This window comes from Ranitomeya variabilis, chromosome 3, assembly GCF_051348905.1.
Source record: "Ranitomeya variabilis isolate aRanVar5 chromosome 3, aRanVar5.hap1, whole genome shotgun sequence".
In the NCBI taxonomy this organism is placed as follows: domain Eukaryota; kingdom Metazoa; phylum Chordata; class Amphibia; order Anura; family Dendrobatidae; genus Ranitomeya; species Ranitomeya variabilis.
This window is the reverse complement of record NC_135234.1, coordinates 110113858-110136716: the sequence shown is the minus strand read 5'-3', so window position 1 is coordinate 110136716 and position 22859 is coordinate 110113858. Positions and strand designations below refer to the sequence as shown.

The window sequence follows — 22859 nt, the reverse complement described above, 5'->3', positions numbered from 1 at the left end:
GAATTATTTATTTTGTATGTATGAATTGAAATTTGTGTCATCCTTTAAATGAAACTCTCCAGTGCTGAATTTCAGCTGCTGCTTGGTGAAGACTCTCTTAACCAGTCTATGCTGCTGAGATCCACGTTGCCTCCGCACAGCACCACGCCAATGTTTTGTGCATCTCCCGTCTGCTCCTGGAATCTTCTGGAGAGAACAGCAGCCAGACCCAGGCCAGCTGTCGGCTCGATCAGAAGCTTCATCCTCTCCCAAACTAACCGAGTAGCATTCTGTGAAATGAACAAGAGACTGCAGCTTTTAACGATTCTGGATAATAATGCAACCCATCCAAATTTCCACTATAAATGGGAAGATTTAAAAATGTCATCATCTGCTCTGTGCCAGAAATTAAAGAGAAATTGTGATGTTTTATCAACGTGTTTTGATGTCAATGTTCTTCACACTTCAGCAAGTTGTATCATAGGAATCACTTCTGTCTATGGCTTGAACTTTAAAAAAAAAAAAAAATGTTTCTGGGACTTTGATGGCACATCCTTAGGATAAGCTTTCAATGATCGATATGCCCACCTATGTCCCTGGGGACCAAAGCAAATGAATCTTTGAGCTCCAGTACTGGGAATAGTGGTCAGCCCAAACTATGTTTAAGACTTTATTTTTTATAGTCCTATTTGGTAATTTTTAATATAGTGACAGCTGTGTGTTAACACTTTGGTGGGTGTCTCTCCATACTGTCCAACCAGTGCTGACAGTATTAGGGTACTGTCACACAGTGCAATTTTGATCGCTACGACGGTACGATTCGTGACGTTCTAGCGATATCGTTACGATATCGCTGTGTCTGACACGCAGCAGCGATCAGGGACCCTGCTGAGAATCGTACGTCGTAGCAGATCGTTTGGAACTTTCTTTCGTCGCTTGATCACCCGCTGACATCGCTGGATCGTTGTGTGTGACACCGATCCAGCGATGTGTTCGCTTGTAACCAGGGTAAACATCGGGTAACTAAGCGCAGGGCCGCGCTTAGTAACCCGATGTTTACCCTGGTTACCAGCGTAAACGTAAAAAAAACAAACAGTACATACTCACATTCCGGTGTTTGTCCTCCGGCGTCTCAGCTTCTCTGCACTGTGAGCGCCGGCCAGCCAGAAAGCGAGCACAGCGGTGACGTCTGACGTCACCGCTCTGCTTTCCGGCCGCTGTGCTTACACAGTGGAGAGAAGCAGAACGCCGGGGGACAGACACCGGAATGTAAGTATGTACTGTTTGTTTTTTTTACGTTTACGCTGGTAACCAGGGTAAACATCGGGTTACTAAGCGCGGCCCTGCGCTTAGTAACCCGATGTTTACCCTGGTTACCCGGGGACTTCGGCATCGCTCCAGCGCCGTGATTGCAACGTGTGACCGCAGTCTACGACGCTGGAGCGATAATCATACGACGCTGCGACGTCATGGATCGTGCCGTCGTAGCGATCAAAATTGCACTGTGTGACAGTACCCTTAGACCCTGTACAGACACCTCTTTTATAAAGGGAATGGTATGTTATATTGGTGTCACATTTCCAGGAGGTTTATCATGAATAGTACAAGACATTTGTAAGAAAAAAGGATATCGGGTATTTACAACTCTTTCAAAACCGATATGCCACTGATGGGAATGCCTCCTATATACAATTCTGAAACTAGTTTACTGGAAATTAATTACTACTTGTTACCTTGATTTCATCTTCAGTGACTACGAACACCTCATCCACCAGGTCCCGTATGATCGGCCAGGTGTTGGGTCCAATGTTTGTTTTCACACCATCAGCTACTGTGATTTGAGGCTGAATATTGGCAGTCAAAATACCACTCGTCTTTGAGCGGTAGCAGTCGTCAGCATTAAGAGGTTCTGCCGCGTAGATTTTTACATTTGGCTTAATTGCCTGTTAACCAAAGACAATGGGAAAAAAAATCTAATCCTATAAAATAAAGTCTTCGAATTCAACTAAAGTGTTAATATTGCACTATAATTTACCCAATAATGGCATCCTAGTCATGGCTTTTATTGGTTTCAAAATTTCAACCATTCCTAACTGCTATATACACTTGCAGCATTTTTTTTTTATTCCCATCCCCATGACTGCACCATAGAGGAAGAGAGGATCTGCCCCCAAGGACAGGAAACCCCACAGCTTTAAAATGCAGAACCCTCTGGTATGTCACAGTGGTTTCTTGTCCTTGAGGGAGACCCTACAGTTCCCAAATGCTGCCAGGGAGAAAGAAGCTTACCCGGGGGGCTGCAGGCCCAGCATCACAGACAGCAGTTGGCATTTTTCCAGACAGATAACCCTGGTTTGGGTGGTGCGCGAGCAGGCCAAAGAAGACAAGGCCGTTACTAGCGAGAGCCCGGTGGGGTGCAGTGCATCCCTGGGAGCCGGCTTAACTAATTAAGTCATTCCCGGGGGCATGGCCTGGCATGGTGCACTGCTGTATACCCGGGAGCTGGCACAGCTAATGGCTTCTCTAGGGGCACAATCTGGTATGGCAGTGTGTACCTGGAATCAAGCTGGGAATCTGATATCACTTCACGGGGCACTGCCTGGTATGGCTCGGTTTGTCCCCAGGCAGGAGCAGCATGATAATAAGACGAATCCCCTCCCTTATGATCACTGTTGACATTTTTTTAAAAAAATCTTTAACCCCTTTCTAACCTCGGACGGGATAGTACATCCGAGGTCAGATCCCGTGCTTTGATGTTGTCTCCGGCGGTGAGCCCGCATCAAAGCCGGGACATGTCAGCTATTTTGAACAGCTGACATGTGCACGCAATAGCGGCGAGTGAAATCGCAATTTCACCCGCCGCTATTAACTAGTTAAATGCCGCTGTCAAACAATGACAGCGGCATTTAACTACCGCTTCTGGCTGCGCGGCCGGAAATGCGCGCATCGCCGACCCCCGTCACATGATCGGGGGTCAGCGATGCACCAAGATGGTAACCATAGAGGTCCTTGAGACCTCTATAGTTACTGATCCCGGCTTGCTGTGAGCGCCACCCTGTGGTCGGCGCTCATAACAAGCCTGTAATTAAGCTACATAGGAGTGATCTGATGATCGCTGCTATGTAGCAGAGCTGATCAGGCTATGCCAGCTTCTAGCCTCCCATGGAGGCTATTGAAGCATGGCAAAAGTAAGAGTCTAAAAAAATATGAAATAAAAAAAATCTAAAGTTTAATTCACCCCCCTTTTTGCCCCATTCAAAATAAAATCAAACCTACACATATCTATCAATAAATAAAAGGATTAACCTGATCGCTAAACGGCGCAGCGAGAAAAATTTGAAACGCCAAAATTCCGGGGTTTTGTCGCCGCGACATTGCATTAAAAGAACGTATCTGCACCAAAATGGTATCACTAAAAAAAGCCAGCTCGGCACGCAAAAAATAAGCCCTCACCCGACCCCAGATCACGAAAAATGGAGACGCTACGGGTATCGTAAAATGGCGCAATTTTTTTTTTTTTTAGTAAAGTTTGGAATTTTTTTTCACCACTTAGATAAAAAATAGCCTAGACATGTTTGGTGTCTATGAACTGGTAATGACCTGGAGAATCATAATGGCAGAGGTCAGTTAGCATTTAGTGAAGCTAGCAAAAAAGCCAAACAAAAAAACACACATGGGATTGCACTTTTTTTGCAATTTCACCGCACTTGGAATTTTTTTTCCCATTTTCTAGTACACGACATGGTAAAACCAATGATGTAGTTCAAAAGTACAACTCGTCCCGCAAAAAATAAGCTCTCTCATGTCCATATTGACGGAAAAATAAAGTTATGGCTCTGGGAAGGAGGGAAGCGAAAAATGAACACTGAAAAACAGAAAATCCCAAGGTTATGAAGTGGTTAAAGGGATTGGTAGCCAGCACGCCATGAGACAGGTAAACTTTAATTCAGAGGAAATAGAAGAATGAGAACATGGTGGTTATTATTCAGATGCCTCATCATCTGATAGCGTCAGAAATCAATCTTGTTTACCAGCAGAGGATACAAGCAAACTGGTGAAGGCAGTTAGGGCAATGATGAAGGTAGAAAACATTAAGGAGCCAAAATTCATGCAGAACTTCATGCTTTGTGGGTTTAGAGGATGGGAAGCATTTCCCCATCTACAAGAACACTGCGTCGCTGATTAGAAAGGAAAGGAAAAATCTAGACAGGAAAGCTTTCATTCCCCCCAAAAATTAAGAGAGAACCTGTTTGAAGTAGAGGATTCAGAAACCTATGTCGAAGTGCCCAAAATAGATAGAAGGCCCATGTCAAAGGGTAGCGCTAAAAGATGCATATGATAGAAAGCTTTCTAAAGAAAGCATGGCAATCAGAGCCGGCAATCTTTAAACCTAATATAGTGGCTACGTGCATGGCGCGATTTGAGCCAACTGGATGCACAAATTAGAAATGCCCAAGAGATCCGTTACTAGTCAGTCTTCCAGACATGGCAAAGGCTTCTGCTGGTGCAGCCCGACTGACAGCATGCATGTGCCTTCTTGAATTCAGCCACAAGGGCTCTTTGACGGAAGATTTGGACTGGGGACTACCACTCTAAGGCCGGAGTCACACACAGCGAGATACGGCCGAGTCTCGCAGGTTAAAAACAAGCTCTGGTGCCGTCACTCCGGAGCGGAGCGTGCAGCTCATGTATTGCTGTGCGGCTGCAAGCTCCGCTCCGGAGTGCCGGCGCCAGAGCTTGTTTTTAACCTGCGAGACTCGGCCGTATCTCGCTGTGTGTGATCCCGGCCTAAGTCTAGGCTCTGCTGTATTTTGTTTTCTTTTAGGATATCGCTTTGGGTCATCCTTGGATGAGATTCTGGATAAAGCCTCAGATTAAAGATTTCCCCAAACCAGCGCCCCAAAATGTAAGACTTTTTCATGCATCAAGAAGGAACATACAAGGACTGTTCCAAGGCAAAGGGAGCCTAGGTGGAAGGGGTCCAGGAACAAAGTGAAGACTGGCAGTCCAAATAGAAGAAAAAATGAATGGCATTGAGATAAATGTAATGAGTTACTTACTGGTATAGAGGGATACACTCTGAATCATTGGCACATTATGGGAGTAAAGTCACTTGGTGGAGGGTGCTTGCCAGGAAGAAACGTGTAGATAAATCCAAACGCAGCAACACTTCCGTTTTGTGATGAAGAAACCTTAGTCCTTTATTTCCAATATAAATTCGTGGACAAGGTGAACAGGGCAGGGACAGTGCCCTGTTTTACTTGCACTGTCCCTGCCCTGTTTACCTTGTCCATGAATTTATACTGGAAATAAAGGACTAAGGTTTCTTCATCACAAAATGGAAGTGTTGCGGCTTTCCTCTTCGTTTGGACAAAGTGAAGACTTCTCAGTGGGACAGATCTTCCCCCTGAAAATGCTGTGATCACAAAAGGTCAGCCCACAGGATCAAATCAAAGAGCCCTAGAACGAGAATCCGTGTCCCTTATAGAGAAGGGGGTGCTGTTCGTGTTCCAGAATAAGACGAGGGAAAAAGGGTTATACAGTCCCCTCTTGCTAAGGAAAAAAAAAAAGGACCAATCTGCCAGAAGGATTATAAATCTAAAATATCTGATCAATTTCTTGTGCCCAAACATTTAAAAATGGAAACAATAGAGTTGATAGTAAAACTTATTTCCAGGATATTTTATGGCCACTATAGACCTCTGAGATGCCTATTTACCAAAAGTATCTAAGGGTAGGGCTCAACATTCAGGGATGCTTAACCCCTTAGTGACAGACAAATTTTTGAAATCTGAGCAGTGTCCCTTTGTGGTAATAACTCTGGAACACTTCAACAAATCCCAGTCATTTTGAGATTGTTTTTTCGTGACACATTATACTTTATGATACTGGTAAATTTAGGTCAATATGTTTGTTTATTTATAAACAGAAATTTTAGAAAAATGTAAAAAAATTTGAAATTTTTAAACTTTGAATGTTTATCCCCTTTATTCCAGATAGTCACACCACACAAACATTTCCCTCATGTCGGCTTTACATCAGCACCATTTTTAAAACGTTCTTTTATTTTGTTAGCATTTTAGGGGGTTTAAGCAGCAATTTTTCATTTTTTTTTCAAGGAAATTTACAAAAGTATTTTTTTTAGGGACCTATCCATGTTTCAAGTGACTTTGAGGCTATGTTCACACGCTGCGGATTTTAGCAGTTTCCCATGCATTTACAGTACAATGTAAACCTATGGGAAACGCAATCCGCAGTGCATATGCTGCGGAAAAAAACGTGTGGAAACGCTGCGGGTTACATTCTGCAGCATGTCAATTCTTTGTGCGGAATCCACAGCGGTTTTACACCTGCTCCATAATAGAAAACCGCAGGTGTAAAACCGCAGTGGAATCCGCACAAAAACCGCAATAAATCCACAGGAGAAACGCAGTGTTTTTGCCCTGCGGATTTATCAAATCCGCTGCGGAAAAATCCGCAGTGGACCATTCTACGTGTGCACATACCCTGAGGATCCTAGATATTGGAAAACCTCCAAAAGTTATACCATTTTAAAAACAGCACCCCTCGATATATTGGAAACTGCAGTCAGGTAGTTTATTAACCCCTTCAGGTGATTTTTCAGGAATTAATGTTAAATGGCATGATAGAAATGAAAATGTGTATTTTTACCACCTAAATGCCTCTAACTTCTGAACAGGTTACAACAGCCGTCAGACTCTAAGGCCGCTATTTGGTTGTGAATTGCCATAGAAAACATCAGGACCACAAAATCATGATCTGAGGGCACAAATTGGGATAAAGAGGAAGCCCCCACACCGATAACCATTTACATGATGTAGCCACTATTGACAGCAGCATCTAAGGGGTTAAACATATGGACGGAGCAAACACTGATCATGGCTGATGCAGCAAGTTGTCAGCTATAGTGGGCAGCCGACAGCTGCTGGATTGTCACCTGTTTGGGGAGGCTATTCTCTTATATCTCTGGTCAGATAAGGGTATGTGCACACGTTGCGGATTCTGCTGCGGATTTTTCCGCAGCGGATTTGGAAAATCCGCAGTGCAAAACCACTGCGGTTTTCACTGCGGATTTTATCGCGGTTTCTTCTGCGGATTCCTCTGCGGATTTTTAACTGCACTTTCCTATTGGTGCATGTTGAAAACCGCTGCGGAATCCGCAGAAAGAATTGACATGCTGCGGAAAATAATCCGCTGCGTTTCCGCGCAGATTTTTCCGCAGCATGTGCACAGCGGTTTTTTATTCCCATAGGTTTACATGGTACGGTCAGTCATTAAGGGGTTAAAACATTACAATTCCAGGTCCTCCCCTGTGGCCTATCCGAGGGTGTTCACAAAGATGGTGGCAGAGATGTCAGCTCACATAAGAGACATTTTATTCATTCCCTACCAAGGCAACTGACTAATTGTAGGGAAATCAGAAGCAGCTTGCAAAAAAGTGGTAAAACAAGTCATAAATAAACAGACGCAAACGTTCCTGGGAATTTTGCTAAACCAAAAAGCCAAACCTCTTGTTTTCCTGAGGAAAAAAAATAAGGTACACACGGTGGGCTCAGTGGTTAGCACTGCAGCCTTGCAGCGTTGGAGTCCTGGGTTCAAATCCCACCAAGGACCACATCTGCAAGGAGTTTGTATGTTCTCCCCGTGTTTGTATTGGTTTCCTCCGGGCACTCCGGGAATTTAGATTGTGAGCCCCATCGGGGACAGTGATGATAATGTGTGCAAACTGTAAGGCGCTGCTGAATATGTTAGCACTATATAAAAATAAAGATTATTAAAGGTAGGCAGATTAGTGCCAAAATTAATCAAAAACCTGGTGATCACCCTAAGAAGGGCTATGCCGATCCTGAGGACTTTAACGTCCTGTATTTCTGTTCTGCCCTTGGGCATGATCCTACTTGAGAAAACCTAAGTGGGAAATTCTGAAGGAATGAGAAAGTTGAGGAAAGCCTGGGCAAAAGTATTAGTGATTAGGAGTATCTAATTTCAACAGATACAAAGGAATCTTTAAGATGGTGGCAATAATGATCTTTGTATAGCGCCAACATATTCAGCAGCGCCTTATAATTCAGAGATTCATATACAACAGTCAAAGATAATAATAATTAAAGCAAAAATAATGACCCTGTTGGTAAGAGCTTACAATCTACAAATGAGGTGGGGGGAAACACAAAGTACAGGTGCTTATTTACAATGATGGTCCAGCCATCTTGAGGGAATGGGGGATAGATATTATTTATTATTATAGCGCCATTTATTCCATGGCACTTTACATGTGTGGAATGGTATATATAATAAAAACAAGTACAATAATCTTGAACAATACAAGTCACAGCTGGTACAGGAGGAGAGAGGATCCTGCCCGCGAGGGCTCACAATCTACAAGGGATGGGTGAGGATACAGTAGGTGAGGATAGAGCTGGTCGTGCAGTGGTTTGGTCGATCAGTGGTTAAAGCAGGTTGTAGGCTTGTCGGAAGAGGTGGGTCTTCAGGTTCTTTTTGAAGGTTTCGATGGTAGGTGAGAGTCTGATATGTTGTGGTAGAGAGTTCCAGAGTAGGGGTGATACGCGAGAGAAATCTTGTATGCGATTGTGGGAAGAGGAGATAAGAGGGGAGTAGAGAAGGAGATCTTGTGAGGATCGGAGGTTGCGTGCAGGAAAGTACCGGGAGACGAGGTCACAGATGTATGGAGGAGACAGGTTGTGGATGGCTTTGTATGTCATGGTTAGGGTTTTGTAGTGGAGTCTCTGGGCAATGGGGAGCCAGTGAAGGGATTGACAGAGGGGAGAGGCCGGGGAATAGCTGGGGGACAGGTGAATTAGTTGGGCAGCAGAGTTTAGAATAGATTGGAGGGGTGCGAGAGTGTTAGAGGGGAGGCCACAGAGCAGGAGGTTACAGTAGTCGAGGCGGGAGATGATGAGGGCATGGACTAGGGTTTTTGCAGATTCTTGGTTTAGGAATGTACGGATCCGTGAAATATTTTTGAGTTGGAGGCGGCAGGAAATTGAAAGGGCTTGGATATGCGGTTTGAAGGAGAGATCAGTGTTAAGGATTACCCAGAGGCAGCGGGCTTGTGGGACTGGGGAGAGTGGGCAGCCATTTACTGTAATGGATAGGTTCGTTGGGGGGGGTCGCGTGAGTTGGGGGAAAGACAATGAATTCTGTTTTGTCCATGTTAAGTTTTAAAAATCTAGCGGAGAAGGATGAAATAGCGGATAGACATTGAGGGATTCCGGTTAGTAGAGTGGTGATATCTGGTCCAGAGATGTAGATCTGTGTGTCATCAGCATAGAGATGATACTGAAAACCGTGAGATTCTATGAGCTGTCCCAGGCCAAAGGTGTAGATGGAGAAGAGCAGGGGCCCTAGAGCTGAACCTTGCGGGACTCCGACAGATAGGGGGCGAGGTGAAGAGGTGGTGTGTGAGTGGGAGACGCTGAATGTCCGGTCTGTTAGGTATGACGAGATCCAGGATAGGGCCAAGTCTGTGATGCCAAGGGATGAGAGGGTCTGTAGTAATAGGGAATGGTCCACCGTGTCAAAGGCAGAGACACAGGATAGATAAAGGCTGCATGAGCTAGTCGCCAGCCAGTATTTGTGGTGCTTTTGGGTGCGGTGGAGTCTGATGGAGAATCCGTGAATGGGCTGTGTGTGTGTGTGTGTGTGTGTGTGTGTGTGTGTGTGTGTGTGTGTGTGTGTGTGTGTGTGTGTGTGTGTGTGTGTGTGTGTGTGTGTGTGTGTATATATATATATATATATATATATATATATATATAAATATAAATATAAATATAAAAGACAGACTAGGGAACTTGATAGATAGGCCGCCCTAAACAGACGTGTTTTTAGAGAACGTCAAACTGTAAGTTGTGGTTAGTCCTAATTTCTTGGGGGTAGAACATTCCAAAGAGTTGGTGCAACTCGGGAGAAGTCTTGGTTGGACCCGGGAGTGGGAGGTGCGGATGTTAGTCGAAATTCGCCTACGGAGTGTAGAGTACAGGTAGGCCGATAAACAGGAATAAGAGAGGAGATATAGGGGGTGCTGTACAGTGGAGAGCTTTGTAGGTGAGAACAAGGAATTTAAATGAGATCTTGTAATGTATGGGCAGCCAGTGCAGTGACTGGCACAGAGCGGAGGCATCCGAGTAACAATTAGCCACATACATGCGTCTGACTGCTGCATTAAGGATGGACTGGTGAGGGTAAAGTAGAGCGAGTGGGAACCTAATAGAGAATTACAGTGGTCATGGCGGGAGTGGATCAGGGCAACAGTGAGGGGTTTTTTTTTTGTTTCCATGGTGGGAAAGGGGTGGATTCTAGAAATGTTCTTCAGGTGCAAGCTACAAAAGATTGAATACTGAAGGTGAATGAAAGATTGGTGTCAAATACAACAGCCAGACCGCGCGCCTGCTGCCTAGGAGTTATTGTGCTGCCACACACGAAGAGCGAGATGTAACATTTAGGGAGGTAAGTAGACTGCGAGAGTAGAAACTGCTCAGTTTTGGAAAGGTTTGCGTTTCGGATATAGCATGGACATGATGTTGGAAACTGCGGACAGTCACTGGTGTTCTGTAGTACAGCAGGGGTAAGGAGTATAATTGTGTGTGATCAGCATAAAGCTCCACACGTTTTATCTACCACATCACAATCAGTCACCCTATGGTACACGTCGGGTGACATCAGGTCCAAACATCATCAACTACAAAAAATTCTGACTGCTGTGCTTGCCAACAAGTATTATGTCTTGTTTGCAGGAGTTATCAAATACTTATTTTTCACTGCAAAATGCAAACAAGTTTATATAATTTATACAATATGATTTTATGGATTTTATTTTTGATATTCTATCTCTCAATGTTAAAATTAACCTACCCTTAAAATTATAGACTGTTCATGTCTTTGACAGTGGGCAAACTTACAAAATCAGCAAGGGATCAAATACTTATTTCCCCCACCGTGTATACCCCTGAGGTTCTGTTATTTAGATATAATTATTATCAGTCAATCATATTAAAAGTAGATAGTCTGCTTAAAGTGCCCTGTGTTTTCTTATTTACATTTGTATGAATGTGATATCGGCATGTGTCTCGGCTATCACCCCACCACCGCCGTTTCGCCCCGCTTCTTCCTGGAGGCGTTAACCGGAGATCAAATATCTCAGCTAGTGTTTATTCTATGTTGCTTTTGAAGGGTTCTCACGTTATTGTGACAAGTGTATTTACTAATAAACTTATTGCTGCATACAATGGGAAAGTGCTGGCTTACTTGTGGAGCTTTAAAGAGTGCTAATGTCTTTGGTATGTTAATTTACTGGTAACTAATCCGTTTGCAAGTAGGGGAAGTCACCTTACCTCATGCTGTGCTGCCTACAGACGGCAGGAAATGAACATTTCAGTTAACTATCTTTATTCTATTTTTCTGTAAATACAGCTCTATAGGGGCTTTTTTTTTGTAGGACGAGTTTGTACTATTTTGGGGTATATAACTTTTTGACCGCTTTAATCTATTGTGAAACACAGTCACATTAAAAAAAATCTCAAATCTAACATTCTTTTTTTTAAAAAATGGTTCCACAGGACGGGATAAATAGCATGCTTATCTTACAGTTTGAGTCATTACCAATTATGCATTGTTTATCGTTGCAATACTTTCTCGTAATAAAGTCCCAAGTCGCCAGTCGTTACACTGGCTGCCCATTCATTATAGAATCCAATTCAAAGTACTTGTTCTCACCCACAACTTCACACTTCACGGTGCGGCACCCCCTTACATCTCCCTCATTTCCGTCTATCGGCCTAACCGACCACTGCGCTCTGCAAATGACTTTCGACTAACCTCTGCATTAATCCGTACCTCCCACTCCCGACTCCAAGACTTCTCCCGTGCTGCGCCAATCCTTTGGAATGCTCTACCCCAAGAAATTAGGACCATCCACAATTTGCACAATTTAAGGCGCTCGCTCAAAACTCATTTGTTCAGAGCGGCCTATCACGTTCTCTAATCAAAGTCATTTTAGGTTTGTGTGTGTGTAGCTCATTCACTACTTCCATCTATCCCCCACCCCCTCAAGATGGCTGGACCAGCATTGTAAATACATCATTGTAAATACACACCTGTACTTTGTATCTCCCCACCTCATTGTAGATTATAAGCTCTCACGAGCAGGGTCTTCTTATTTTGCTTTAATTATTGTATTGTTAACGTTGTTACTTATGACTGTTGTGTTTGAAACTGTAAGGGCTCATACTCACTTGTGAGAAACTCGGATGAGTCTCGCACGGCAATACCCGGCATTGCACCTGGCACAGAGGAGCGGAGCGTGCGGCTGCATGTAATGCTATGCAGCCGCACGCTCCGATCTGAGTGCCGGGTGCAGTGCCGGGTATTGCCGTGCGAGACTCATCCAAGTTTCTCACAAGTGAGTATGAGCCCTTAAACTGTAAAGCACTGCGGAATATGTTGACACTATATAAATAAAGATTATTATTATCCTAAAAGTGATAACTTAGATTCTCGGAGCTGTGGATGTGGGTATGTTTTTGGTGAGACAAACCGAAATTTTAGAGGATATCATTTTTGGCATTGATACTTTTTGATTGCCTTTTATTCTATTTGGCGGGTCTTGGCTTTAAAAGGAGACTGGAATCAAGGTTGTGAATGCAGGTGTAACTGCGATCCAAGCTGAGATATGTCCTGGCTAATAATGGGTCCATGTTGTATACGTTCTTTACTACAGATTGCCGCCCTGCAAGGATGTATGAGACACGCACTTGGAAGGGAAATCCCTCGCTACTCTATACACAACCATTAAATGTTAAATAAGTACCAAACGCTTTCATTGAATGGAAAGCATAAACTTGTTGGCATAATCTGAAAGCAGCCCAAAATAGGGGCAGACACATGGACGCTGGGTAACTTAGACTACTTTCACACATCCGTCGATACGGGGCGTCGCAAACCGTCGGCCCGGCGGATGTTGTGCTAAATGTAGCACAACGTGGGCAGCGGATGCAGTTTTACAACGCATCCGCTGCCCATTGTGAGAACCGGGGAGGAGGGGGCGGAGTTCCGGCAGCAAACGCGCGGTCGAAAATGGCGGACCCGACGCACAAAAAAAGTTACATTAAACGTTTTTTTGTGCGTCCCGGCCGCCAAAACACGACGCATCCGTTGCACGACGGATGCGACGTGTGGCCATACGTCGCTAATGCAAGTCTATGGAGTAAAAACGCATCCTGCAGGCAACTTTGCAGGATGCGTTTTTTCTCCAAAACGACGCATTGCGACGTATCCCTAAAGACGGAAGTGTGAAGGTAGCCTTACTGCGCTTCTTGCTGTAGTTTTGACAAAAGTCACCTTTATCTGCCAGTCCTCTCAATGAAGAGCCCGGACTAGCTCCACCTCACTATTTGACAACTTTCTGCCTGCACTCTTTACTGGCAAAAATCTGCCAATCAATGGTGGTGTATAGTGGGAGCTCATAAAAATTAAAAACTACACCACGAGGACTAGAAGAGTCCTAAATAATAATAGAACAGAGTATTATCTAAAGTAAAGCAAGAAGCCCAGTAAGTGACCCAGTACTGGAATTTAGATCTATGCCCCTACTTTACGCTGCTCTCAGAGGGGGCAGCAAAAACACGGTGAGATCTGCTGTCTGTCCTTCTGTAGCTGCCACTAGAGGGACCTCACTTACTGCACATATCAGCAGCCTCCATTACAGCCAACTGGTCATTATATGTTCCTATTCTACACGGCTCCCTCTAGTGGTGGCTTCAGTAGCCTTAGCAGAACTAGCGTGCTGCACTAATCTATATTCCCTCCTATATTCATAAAATCTTAGTGTGTTGGTCTCCATCTCTGTATTGCTTACCATTTTCACCCCTATGTCTGTCAAGTACTTTCAGAACAGTAAGGTATCTGGATCTCATTTTTTAGAGTATGTGCAGAACTTTCTGCAGCTCTTGGCAAGAAAAATGCAGCTGCAAAAAAGGCACGATTTTACCGCGCATTTTTGACTGATTTGAGTGGAGTTAATGGTAAAAACCGCAGGGCAAAAACGCAGAGAATTTACATGCTGCAGAATATTTTCTGCACAAAATCTATAAGTCACGTGTGCATGACAATTCAGGTTTCTCATTTGGCACAGTCTTTGCCAATCATTCCCACAACACTCCGTCTGAAAAGGTATTTGTAAGGGGGCATTCATATTGCGTTCAGGCACCCGTTTAGTGGCCCTGTCGACGCTTACAGCCAAACCCCCACAAAAACAGGATTCGAACGTATGCAGTGACGGGGCCATAGACCAGGATGGTGCCGGCAGGGTGAACGTGCGCTCTGACGTTCATCATTTTCAGGTATGCGCGCCTACGCATTCTACTACATCTGAGTGTCCACCTCCAGCAGGAATACATGCCTGAACATGATGCACAGCAGATCACACGCTCGCTCTGTCTACACCATTATAGTCTATGCTCCCATCGGTGAATACATCCGAATCCCGTTTTGCGGGAGATGTGGACGTAAGCCCCAACAAGGCCAACAAACGGATGCCAGAACGCGTCGTCAAAGCAACCGAACAAATAGTAGATCTGAGCATGTCTTTTTAAAATTATCAGAGGTCAGTACCTGAATTCATTACTTATGTCACCTGTGGGCGATTGGTATACACAAGATAAATCAGATGATAGCAAAACCACACTCTCACCTTAACAGCAACAGCTATTCCAGCCAACATGCCACCACCACCCACGGGTATCACCAAGGCCTCCAGTCCTGGCACCTGCCATTTATCACAACGTTCATTAACTATTACAGTTAGTCATGAAAAAAATCAAAAAGACAAAAAACAAGTATAATCCTTTGATATATTACCTGTTGTAAAATTTCAAATCCAATGGTCCCTTGACCTGCAATGACAGCAGGATCCTGATTTGGATGGATTAAAACACCCCCGGTCTTCTGTACTGTATTAGCTGCCACTTCCGCTCGAGACTTGGGCACAACACATGTAATAAGGAACAGGATATGATGATGAAATCAGATATCTAAGTACTGTAGTAATGTTGCTTTTGGAAATGTAATAAGGTCCAACAGTTTCCACAGGTATAATCATGACTTTATAATTAGTAAGTATACTGGCACTGAGTGGGCAGTAAATGGCATTCTTAAGGTCAGTGATATCTGCAGTTACCTTATCTGTGGGTTCACAGTCCACAACCAAAGCGCCGTATCCAAGAATTGCAGATTTCTTGCATGCTGCAGCCGTGTTTGGCACTACTATATAAGCAGGAATGCCTAGACGATAAAGTGGATAGCACTAATCAGAGCGCATGTACTGGTCCTTGTATAGTGCCAACATATAGTGTTGTGCATCTCATTACACAGAATGTGCGCACATCAGTCTCAGTCACCAGCGCTGCACACTAGTGGAACTGGCCTTAGGGTCCTCAGATTTGCAAGGAGACAGTTAATAATTACCCATGATTTGCGCTGCCAGAGCCAATGCCTGTCCATGGTTGCCACTGCTGTGAGTCACAACCGCAGTACATTTATCTGACGGTAAACTCTTAACAGCATTTATTGCCCCCCGAATCTGAAAAATAAAAGAATATAAATTATATGGCTATAAAATATTAAGTATAACATTGTGGTGGTATATAAGCAGTATGTGGGACACAGACCACCATATGGCTCCGTGTCTTATATGCCACCATATTCCTCATTCTGCTCCGTTTACATCTGCACTGGTTATAACAACCAGGGTGCAGGAGATCACTACATTGTTGGCAAAACAATCTATACATTTTGCATATCTTTCCTAATTTACTCTAAAATTTGAGTTTCCAAATGCTCCTCCTCTTCCTCCACAATTGGGACAGAAAGTCACATAGACTTCAGAAATGATTGGGCTCCGATCTGCGCTCTCCTGAACACTTCCCTCATATGACAATTGTGTCTGAAGTTTAACAGTTACACATAGCACAACCCATTCTTCAGGGAATAAGACCTCACCCCTTCCACTCTCTTATGTCACCTATACTTTTTCACTGTCCTATGACCTGCCCTTCAAAAACATGGCATACATGATACAAGTTTTCAGAAGCCTTTCTGGCAAATGCACCTTCTCCTTTGACTTTGGTTTAGTGTTCGTACAATTTATTCGGGCTTCAACCTTAGTCATGATTTTAACTGTATCATGTGTCACCCACTCATCCCGAGCATGGGGGGCCCGAAGTCCCCCATGTGAATGAAATGTTAGTGAACATACTGCCCCATTAAACGGTTCTCCCAACTTAGCAAGTTCTCATTTACCCACAGAATAGGTGATAACTTGCTGATCTTTGGGGGTATTAAAGTGCCCCATTTGAATGGAATGAAGGATAGCACAGTCGTGCCATGGCCCCATTCATTGCCTATGGGACTGATACAGATAACCAAGGCAATAGAGTCTCAGCACCGGCATTCCCAGCAATTACTATGTTATCATCCATCCTATGAACAGGCGATAACTTGCTGAGCCTGAACAGTCTATTTACCTTTCTAAAGTTATAATGAAAATGTTCTCCAAAATCCCAGACAAGTCATTTCCCTTTAAATGTTCTCACCTCCTATCTCCCAGTTGTGGCTCGGTCATCCAGAAACAATATATGTTCACACAAGGCCGATTACGTGATCACTACTTGTTTCTGGGGTTTTCTCATTGAGTCACATGCCCCAATACGTATAGTAATATGAGGTCACCATCGGGGGTCCCCTGCAGAGGCTCTCACTCTGGTGGACTGGTGCTAGCTTTGTCTTACATAGATGGCCATTCTTATGAATAGCTGACATGTAATACTACATTTCTCTAGTGCAATTGTATGGACAATGGCTGCATTCTCTGGCAGAATTTGCTGGAGGTGGTTTGCTGTGATGAGACGACCTCCTTAAGGAATCTGGAAGACTTCATGGTAAATAACTAAAAAAGAACTTTGTTTTTCAGAAGAGTTCTCCTTTAACATCATGAAAGGCAAATCAGAATACCTTGAAAGAGCCAGTCTTCTGCAGTAATTCACATTTAAAGAATAACTTGCGTGCAGCGAGTGCATCCAGACTGGAACATGTCATTACTGGGGTTGAATGGACGAAGCCTTGGATCCTTCTCTGAGCTTCTTGCACATCTTTTAATGTCACACAATATGAAGGAGTCATCATCCTAAAACAGAAAATAAAAAGGTCACTGTAAATCCCTGCAGTAAAACTGTTATACAATGACCATCTAATAGTGATACATGAGTAATAAAGGCCAGAATGACTTCTAATATTATAATATGGGGTGAAATTATTCCTCCTGATATACATATTAGCTGTGGAAAAAAAACAAACACACGGAAAACTGCAATATATCTGCACCGTGCAGAGACACACTGATGAAGCAGGGCAAAACGCGCGTTGCGTTTATGGGATGATGAACCTAGTCAGCAACTAAAGTATGTTACTCTGCATTTTTGGTGGCGCTCTTTACAGACTTATGCACAGGTACTAATAATTGAATCTAGCTTCACTTTGCACTTTCCTTTCATGTATTTTGTGACTTCCATATATTACATTGCTATATAAATTCAGTGCCTTGCGAAAGTATTCGGCCCCCTGGAACTTTTCAAACTTTTCCCACATATCATGCTTCAAACATAAAGATACCAAATGTAAATTTTGGGGAAGAATCAACAACAAGTGGAACACAATCGTGAAGTTGAACGAAATTTATTGGTTATTGTAAACTTTTGTGGAAAGTCAAAAACTGAAAAGTGGGGCGTGCAATATTATTCGGCCCCTTTACTTTCAGTGCAGCAAACTCACTCCAGAAGTTCATTGTGGATCTCTGAATGATCCAATGTTGTCCTAAATGACTAATGATGATAAATATAATCCACCTGTGTGTAATCAAGTCTCCGTATAAATGCACCTGCTCTGTGATAGTCTCAGGGTTCTGTTTGAAGCACAGAGAGCATCATGAAGACCAAGGAACACAACAGGCAGGTCCGTGATACTGTTGTGGAGAAGATTAAAGCCGGATTTGGATACAAAATGATTTCCAAAACTTTAAAGATCCCAAGGAGCACTGTGCAAACGATCATATTGAAATGGAAGGAGTATCATACCACTGCAAATCTACCAAGACCCAGCCGTCCCTCTAAACTTTCATCTCAAACAAGAAGAAGACTGATCAGAGATGCAGCCAAGAGGCCCATGATCACTCTGGATGAACTGCAGAGATCTACAGCTGAGGTGGGACAGTCTGTCCATAGGACAACAATCAGTCGTACACTGCACAAATCTGGCCTTTATGGAAGAGTGGCAAAGTGAAAGCCATTTCTCAAAGATATTCATAAAAAGTGTTGTTTATAGTTTGCAACAAGCCACCTGGGCGACACACCAAACATGTGGAAGAAGGTGCTCTGGTCAGATGAAACCAAAATCAAACTTTTTGGCAACAATGCCAAGCGATATGTTGGGCATGAAGGCAACACAGCTCATCACCCTGAACACACCATCCCCACTGTCAAACCTGGTGGCGGCAGCATCATGGTTTGGGCCTGCTTTTCTTCAGCAGGGACAGGGAAGATGGTTAAAATTGATGGGAAGATGGATGGAGCCAAATACAGGACCATTCTTGAAGAAAACCTGTTGGGAGTCTGCAAAAGACCTGAGACTGGGACGGAGATTTGTCTTCCAACAAGACAATGATCCCAAACATAAAGCAAAATCTACAATGGAATGGTTCACAAATAAACGTATCCAGGTGTTAGAATGGCCAAGTCAAAGTCCAGACCTCAATCCAATCGAGAATCTGTGGAACAGGCTGCAAACTGCTGTTCACAAACGATCTCCATCAAACCTCACTGAGCTCGAGCTGTTTGCCAAGGAAGAATGGGCAAGAATTGCAGTCTCTCAATGTACAAAACTAATAGAGACATACCCCAAGCGACTTGCAGCTGTAATCGCAGCAAAAGGTGGAGCAACAAAGTATTAAGTTAAAGGGGCCGAATAATATTGCACGCCCACTTTTCAGTTTGTGATTTTCCACAAAAATTTTAAATAACCAATAAATTTTGTTCAACTTCACAATTGTGTTCCACTTGTTGTTGATTCTTCACCAAAAATTTACATTTGGTATCTTTATGTTTGAAGCATGATATGTGGGAAAAGGTTGAAAAGTTCCAGGGGGCCGAATACTTTCGCAAGGCTCTGTATGTATATGTAGCACAAAAAAGCAAAAAAAAAAAAAGCTGGTCTTTATATATTTTTAGCCACTTACCTATCACTGTTGCCACAACTTTTGATTTTTATCCATCCTCTTTTTAGCTACCTTGCCTTATTAAATTTTTTGGGGGATATTAATTATTCTCAATAGAATTTTTTACTCATGTGCGGATGATGTTTTCATTTGCTACAGCCTGAGCTCTCAGAGCTTTGGTTGACACTTGGATTTCTACTGCAGATTTTTGGATATCGGACAGGTAAATCCTAGTGGTGTAAATAGCAGAATATTTCCACACAAAGAAATGACTTTTCCTCAGAGAAGGCAATCGTGACGCCTCCTGCAATGGATCTAAGGTTGGGCCAATGTGGCAAATCTGGCAGCAACACGCGGGGCACACCTGACATTCGCTAGATGTTGCCTCATCGCTGTACTGAACGGGGTGCATTGTCATTGATACAAGAAAGTCGTAAAAATTCAACTCAGCGCTCCGCACCGACACAACCCCCACCAACGCTCCGACGCAACCCCCTCCAGCGCCCCGCAACCCCCTCCAGCGCTCCGCACCGACACAACCCCCACCAACGCTCCGACGCAACCCCCTCCAGCGCTCCGCACCGATGCAACCCCCTCCAGTGCTAGGCACCGACACAACCCCCTCCAGCCCTCCGCACCGACGCAACCCCCTCCAGAGCTCCGCACTGACGCAACCCCCTCCAGCGCTGCGCACCGACACAACCCCCTCCAGCGCTCCGCACCGACACAACCCCCACCAACGCTCCAACGCAACCCCCTCCAGCGCTCCGCACCGATGCAACCCCCTCCAGTGCTAGGCACCGACACAACCCCCTCCAGCCCTCCGCAACCCCCTCCAGAGCTCCGCACTGACGCAACCCCCTCCAGCGCTGCGCACCGACACAACCCCCTCCAGCGCTCCGCACCGACACAACCCCCTCCAGCGCTCCGCACCGACACAACCCCCACCAACGCTCCAACGCAACCCCCTCCAGCGCTCCGCACCGATGCAACCCCCTCCAGTGCTAGGCACCGACACAACCCCCTCCTGCCCTCCGCACCGACGCAACCCCCTCCAGAGCTCCGCACCGACACAACCCCCTCCAGCCCTCCGCACCGACGCAACCCCCTCCAGAGCTCCGCACTGACGCAACCCCCTCCAGCGCTGCGCACCGACACAACCCCCTCCAGCGCTCCGCACCGACACAACCCCCACCAACGCTCCAACGCAACCCCCTCCAGCGCTCTGCACCGACACAACCCCCACCAACGCTCCAACGCAACCCCCTCCAGCGCTGCGCACCGACACAACCCCCCCTCCCCCCAGCGCTCCGCACCGACGCAACCCCCCCCCAGCGCTCCGCACCGACGCAACTCCCCCCCCCCCCCAGCGCTCCGCACCGACGCAACCCCCCCCCCAGCGCTCCGCACCGACGCAACCCCCTCCAGTGCTAGGCACCGACGCAACCCCCCCCCCAGCGCTCCGCACCGACGCACCCCCCCCCCCAGCGCTCCGCACCGACACAACCCCCCCCCCCCCCCAGCGCTCCGCACCGACACAACCCCCCCCCCAGCGCTGCTATGTCAGGTCAGTCAGCGGTGGATGGCTGCACAACTAAGAGCATTCACTACTATACAGTCTGACAACATTATGTAACTCCCCGTGTAGAGCTGAGATGCAGCCACATTAGCTGTCCCCCAGCTGCAGATATACTTATGTCCAGAAAGTAAACTAGTCAGAAGAAACTCCATTGCTTAAAAACCAGTGATAACTGGGACACTCAGTACAATAGAACTTGTCCACAATCCTACAGTCTCACCTCACAACTCCAGTAGAACTAATGCGGCGAGCAGCAACAACTGCGCATGCCATTTTCTAGCGACCTTTGACGCTTTCCGTACAGCATGATGGCTGCCGCGTTCCCGCCCCTATGACAGTCCGTACAGTGACGTCTGCTGACAGTGCCGTACAGTGACGTCAGCTCCGGTTTGGCCCTGCTCGCTCGCCGTCGCTGTACTCTTCGTTTCTTGTTTTGGTTCCTGGCGGTCGCTGGGAAGATGGCGGCGACGTTAGAGAGGGTCAGGATTTCTGCCTCCGAGTTACGGGAGCAGCTTGCGGCCAACGACGGCCCTGTAGCCCGAGGTACGGTAGGACCGACAGTGGCGGTTACTTTCCAGTTAGCGAGTGGTGTGGTCCGCATGTGAGGCACGCCGGGCAACACGCCCCCTCGGTCAGTGCAACTTGTCCTGTGTGTGTCTGTGCTGTGCCCCCGGGAGGGAAACCGTCAGCATGTTACCTGGGGCCCAGTACAGTGCACATTCCAGCAGGGGGCGCCACAGCTGCTCTGTGCTCACTGACTAATACCTGAGGTTGTTTTTTTTTCTCAATCACTTTTATTTAACCAGTTCAGTCCCAGCCCCATGGTCATTTCCTTCATGACCTGCCCCATTTTTGTACATGTGATTTTTAACCCCTCCAGGACAGCATTTCACTTCTAGGCTTTCGTTGTTTCCTCTCCTTCCAAGGGTCATCACTTTTTTTTTTTATTTCCACGTCGACACAGATGTATGATGGCTTGAGTCTTTTCTTTTTGTTTTGTGGGTAATTTGTAGTTTTGAATGAAACCTTTCATTGTACCGTACAATGTTCTGGAAAATGGGAGATAATTCCAGGTGCCATGTCATTGCAAAAAATATATAATGCAATTCTGCCATTGACTTGTGGGTTTTATTTTTACCGCGTTCAGTGTTTGGCAGTGTGATTACAGAGGTATCAAACATGCATAGATTTTTTTTTTTTTGGGGGGGTGAAAAAAAAATAAAATCATCTGATCGCTTATACTATATCCTGCAATACTGCAGTACTGCAACGTGTAGTGGAAATCAACGTCTCCCATGAAGCGCGTGGCTGCGCTTTACAGGACTACCAAGAAAGCAACCGTGAGGACTCCCCGGCTGCCATGGTAACCCATTTGGTACCCCACAATTACGTTGGGGGCCAGGGGGCGTGTGCTGCTTTTAAATGCAGCCGTCAGTCTCAGCAGCATCTATATGGTTAACATCTGTGATCGGAGCTCCGCTCTGGCCGCTGCTTTTAGAGACAGTTGCCGACTGTGTACCATAGCCAGCATCTATCACGTGTAAGAGCTCTCAGCTCCTTAGCCCCTCCACACGGGCGGAGCTCCTTAGCCCCTCCACACGGGCGGACCCCAGCACGCACATACGGTTATGTCTGTATGCGGTTAACAGGGCTGAAATAGGAGCCCACCGATCTGAAAATGATGACCTGCCCTAATGAAGGGGCATCAGTATCTACATCCCGGATAGCCCTTTAATATTAGATAAAATCCATAACATTCTCGCCTCCTGCATCTTTTTCAGTCTTTATAAATCTTTGGTCTCACGTGCTTATCTTTCTTCCTCTGTGACCACTACAGTCAGAAATAGTCATGAGACAAATCGACAAGATCAAGATGTATGTAGACCACCATGGAAACCGTTCTAAAGGCGGCAAAAGCTGCAGAAGCTCTGAATATTCTGTCTTGTGTATAGTTTTGGTGCTGATGTCCACGGAAAAATCTACAACAAAGTTTGATGAATT

The 22859-nt window shown here is 45.3% G+C and overlaps 2 protein-coding genes across 4 annotated transcripts in view; one reads left to right on the top strand and one right to left on the bottom strand.

Annotated features, from left to right (window-relative positions):
• Positions 1–71: 71 nt before the first annotated feature.
• SRR (serine racemase) lies at positions 72–21260 on the bottom strand. The gene is made up of 8 exons (XM_077294493.1): positions 21079–21260; positions 17026–17197; positions 15481–15595; positions 15194–15297; positions 14875–14994; positions 14708–14782; positions 1713–1922; positions 72–269 (listed from the first exon to the last, which is right to left on the bottom strand). Exons 1-8 carry the CDS (start codon positions 21129–21131, stop codon positions 72–74), a joined length of 1047 nt encoding a protein of 348 aa, XP_077150608.1. The 5' UTR covers positions 21132–21260.
• Positions 21178–22859, top strand: part of SMG6 (SMG6 nonsense mediated mRNA decay factor) — a 296441-nt gene continuing 294759 nt past the window's right edge. For 2 of the 3 annotated variants that reach the window (XM_077294490.1, XM_077294489.1), the window contains exon 1: positions 21178–21401. In XM_077294490.1, the coding sequence (XP_077150605.1) occupies positions 21317–21401 (85 nt within the window). In that variant the 5' untranslated portion in view covers positions 21178–21316. Of the gene's footprint in view, positions 21490–22859 lie in introns of all 3 variants that reach the window. The other variant, XM_077294491.1, reaches the window with a different exon arrangement.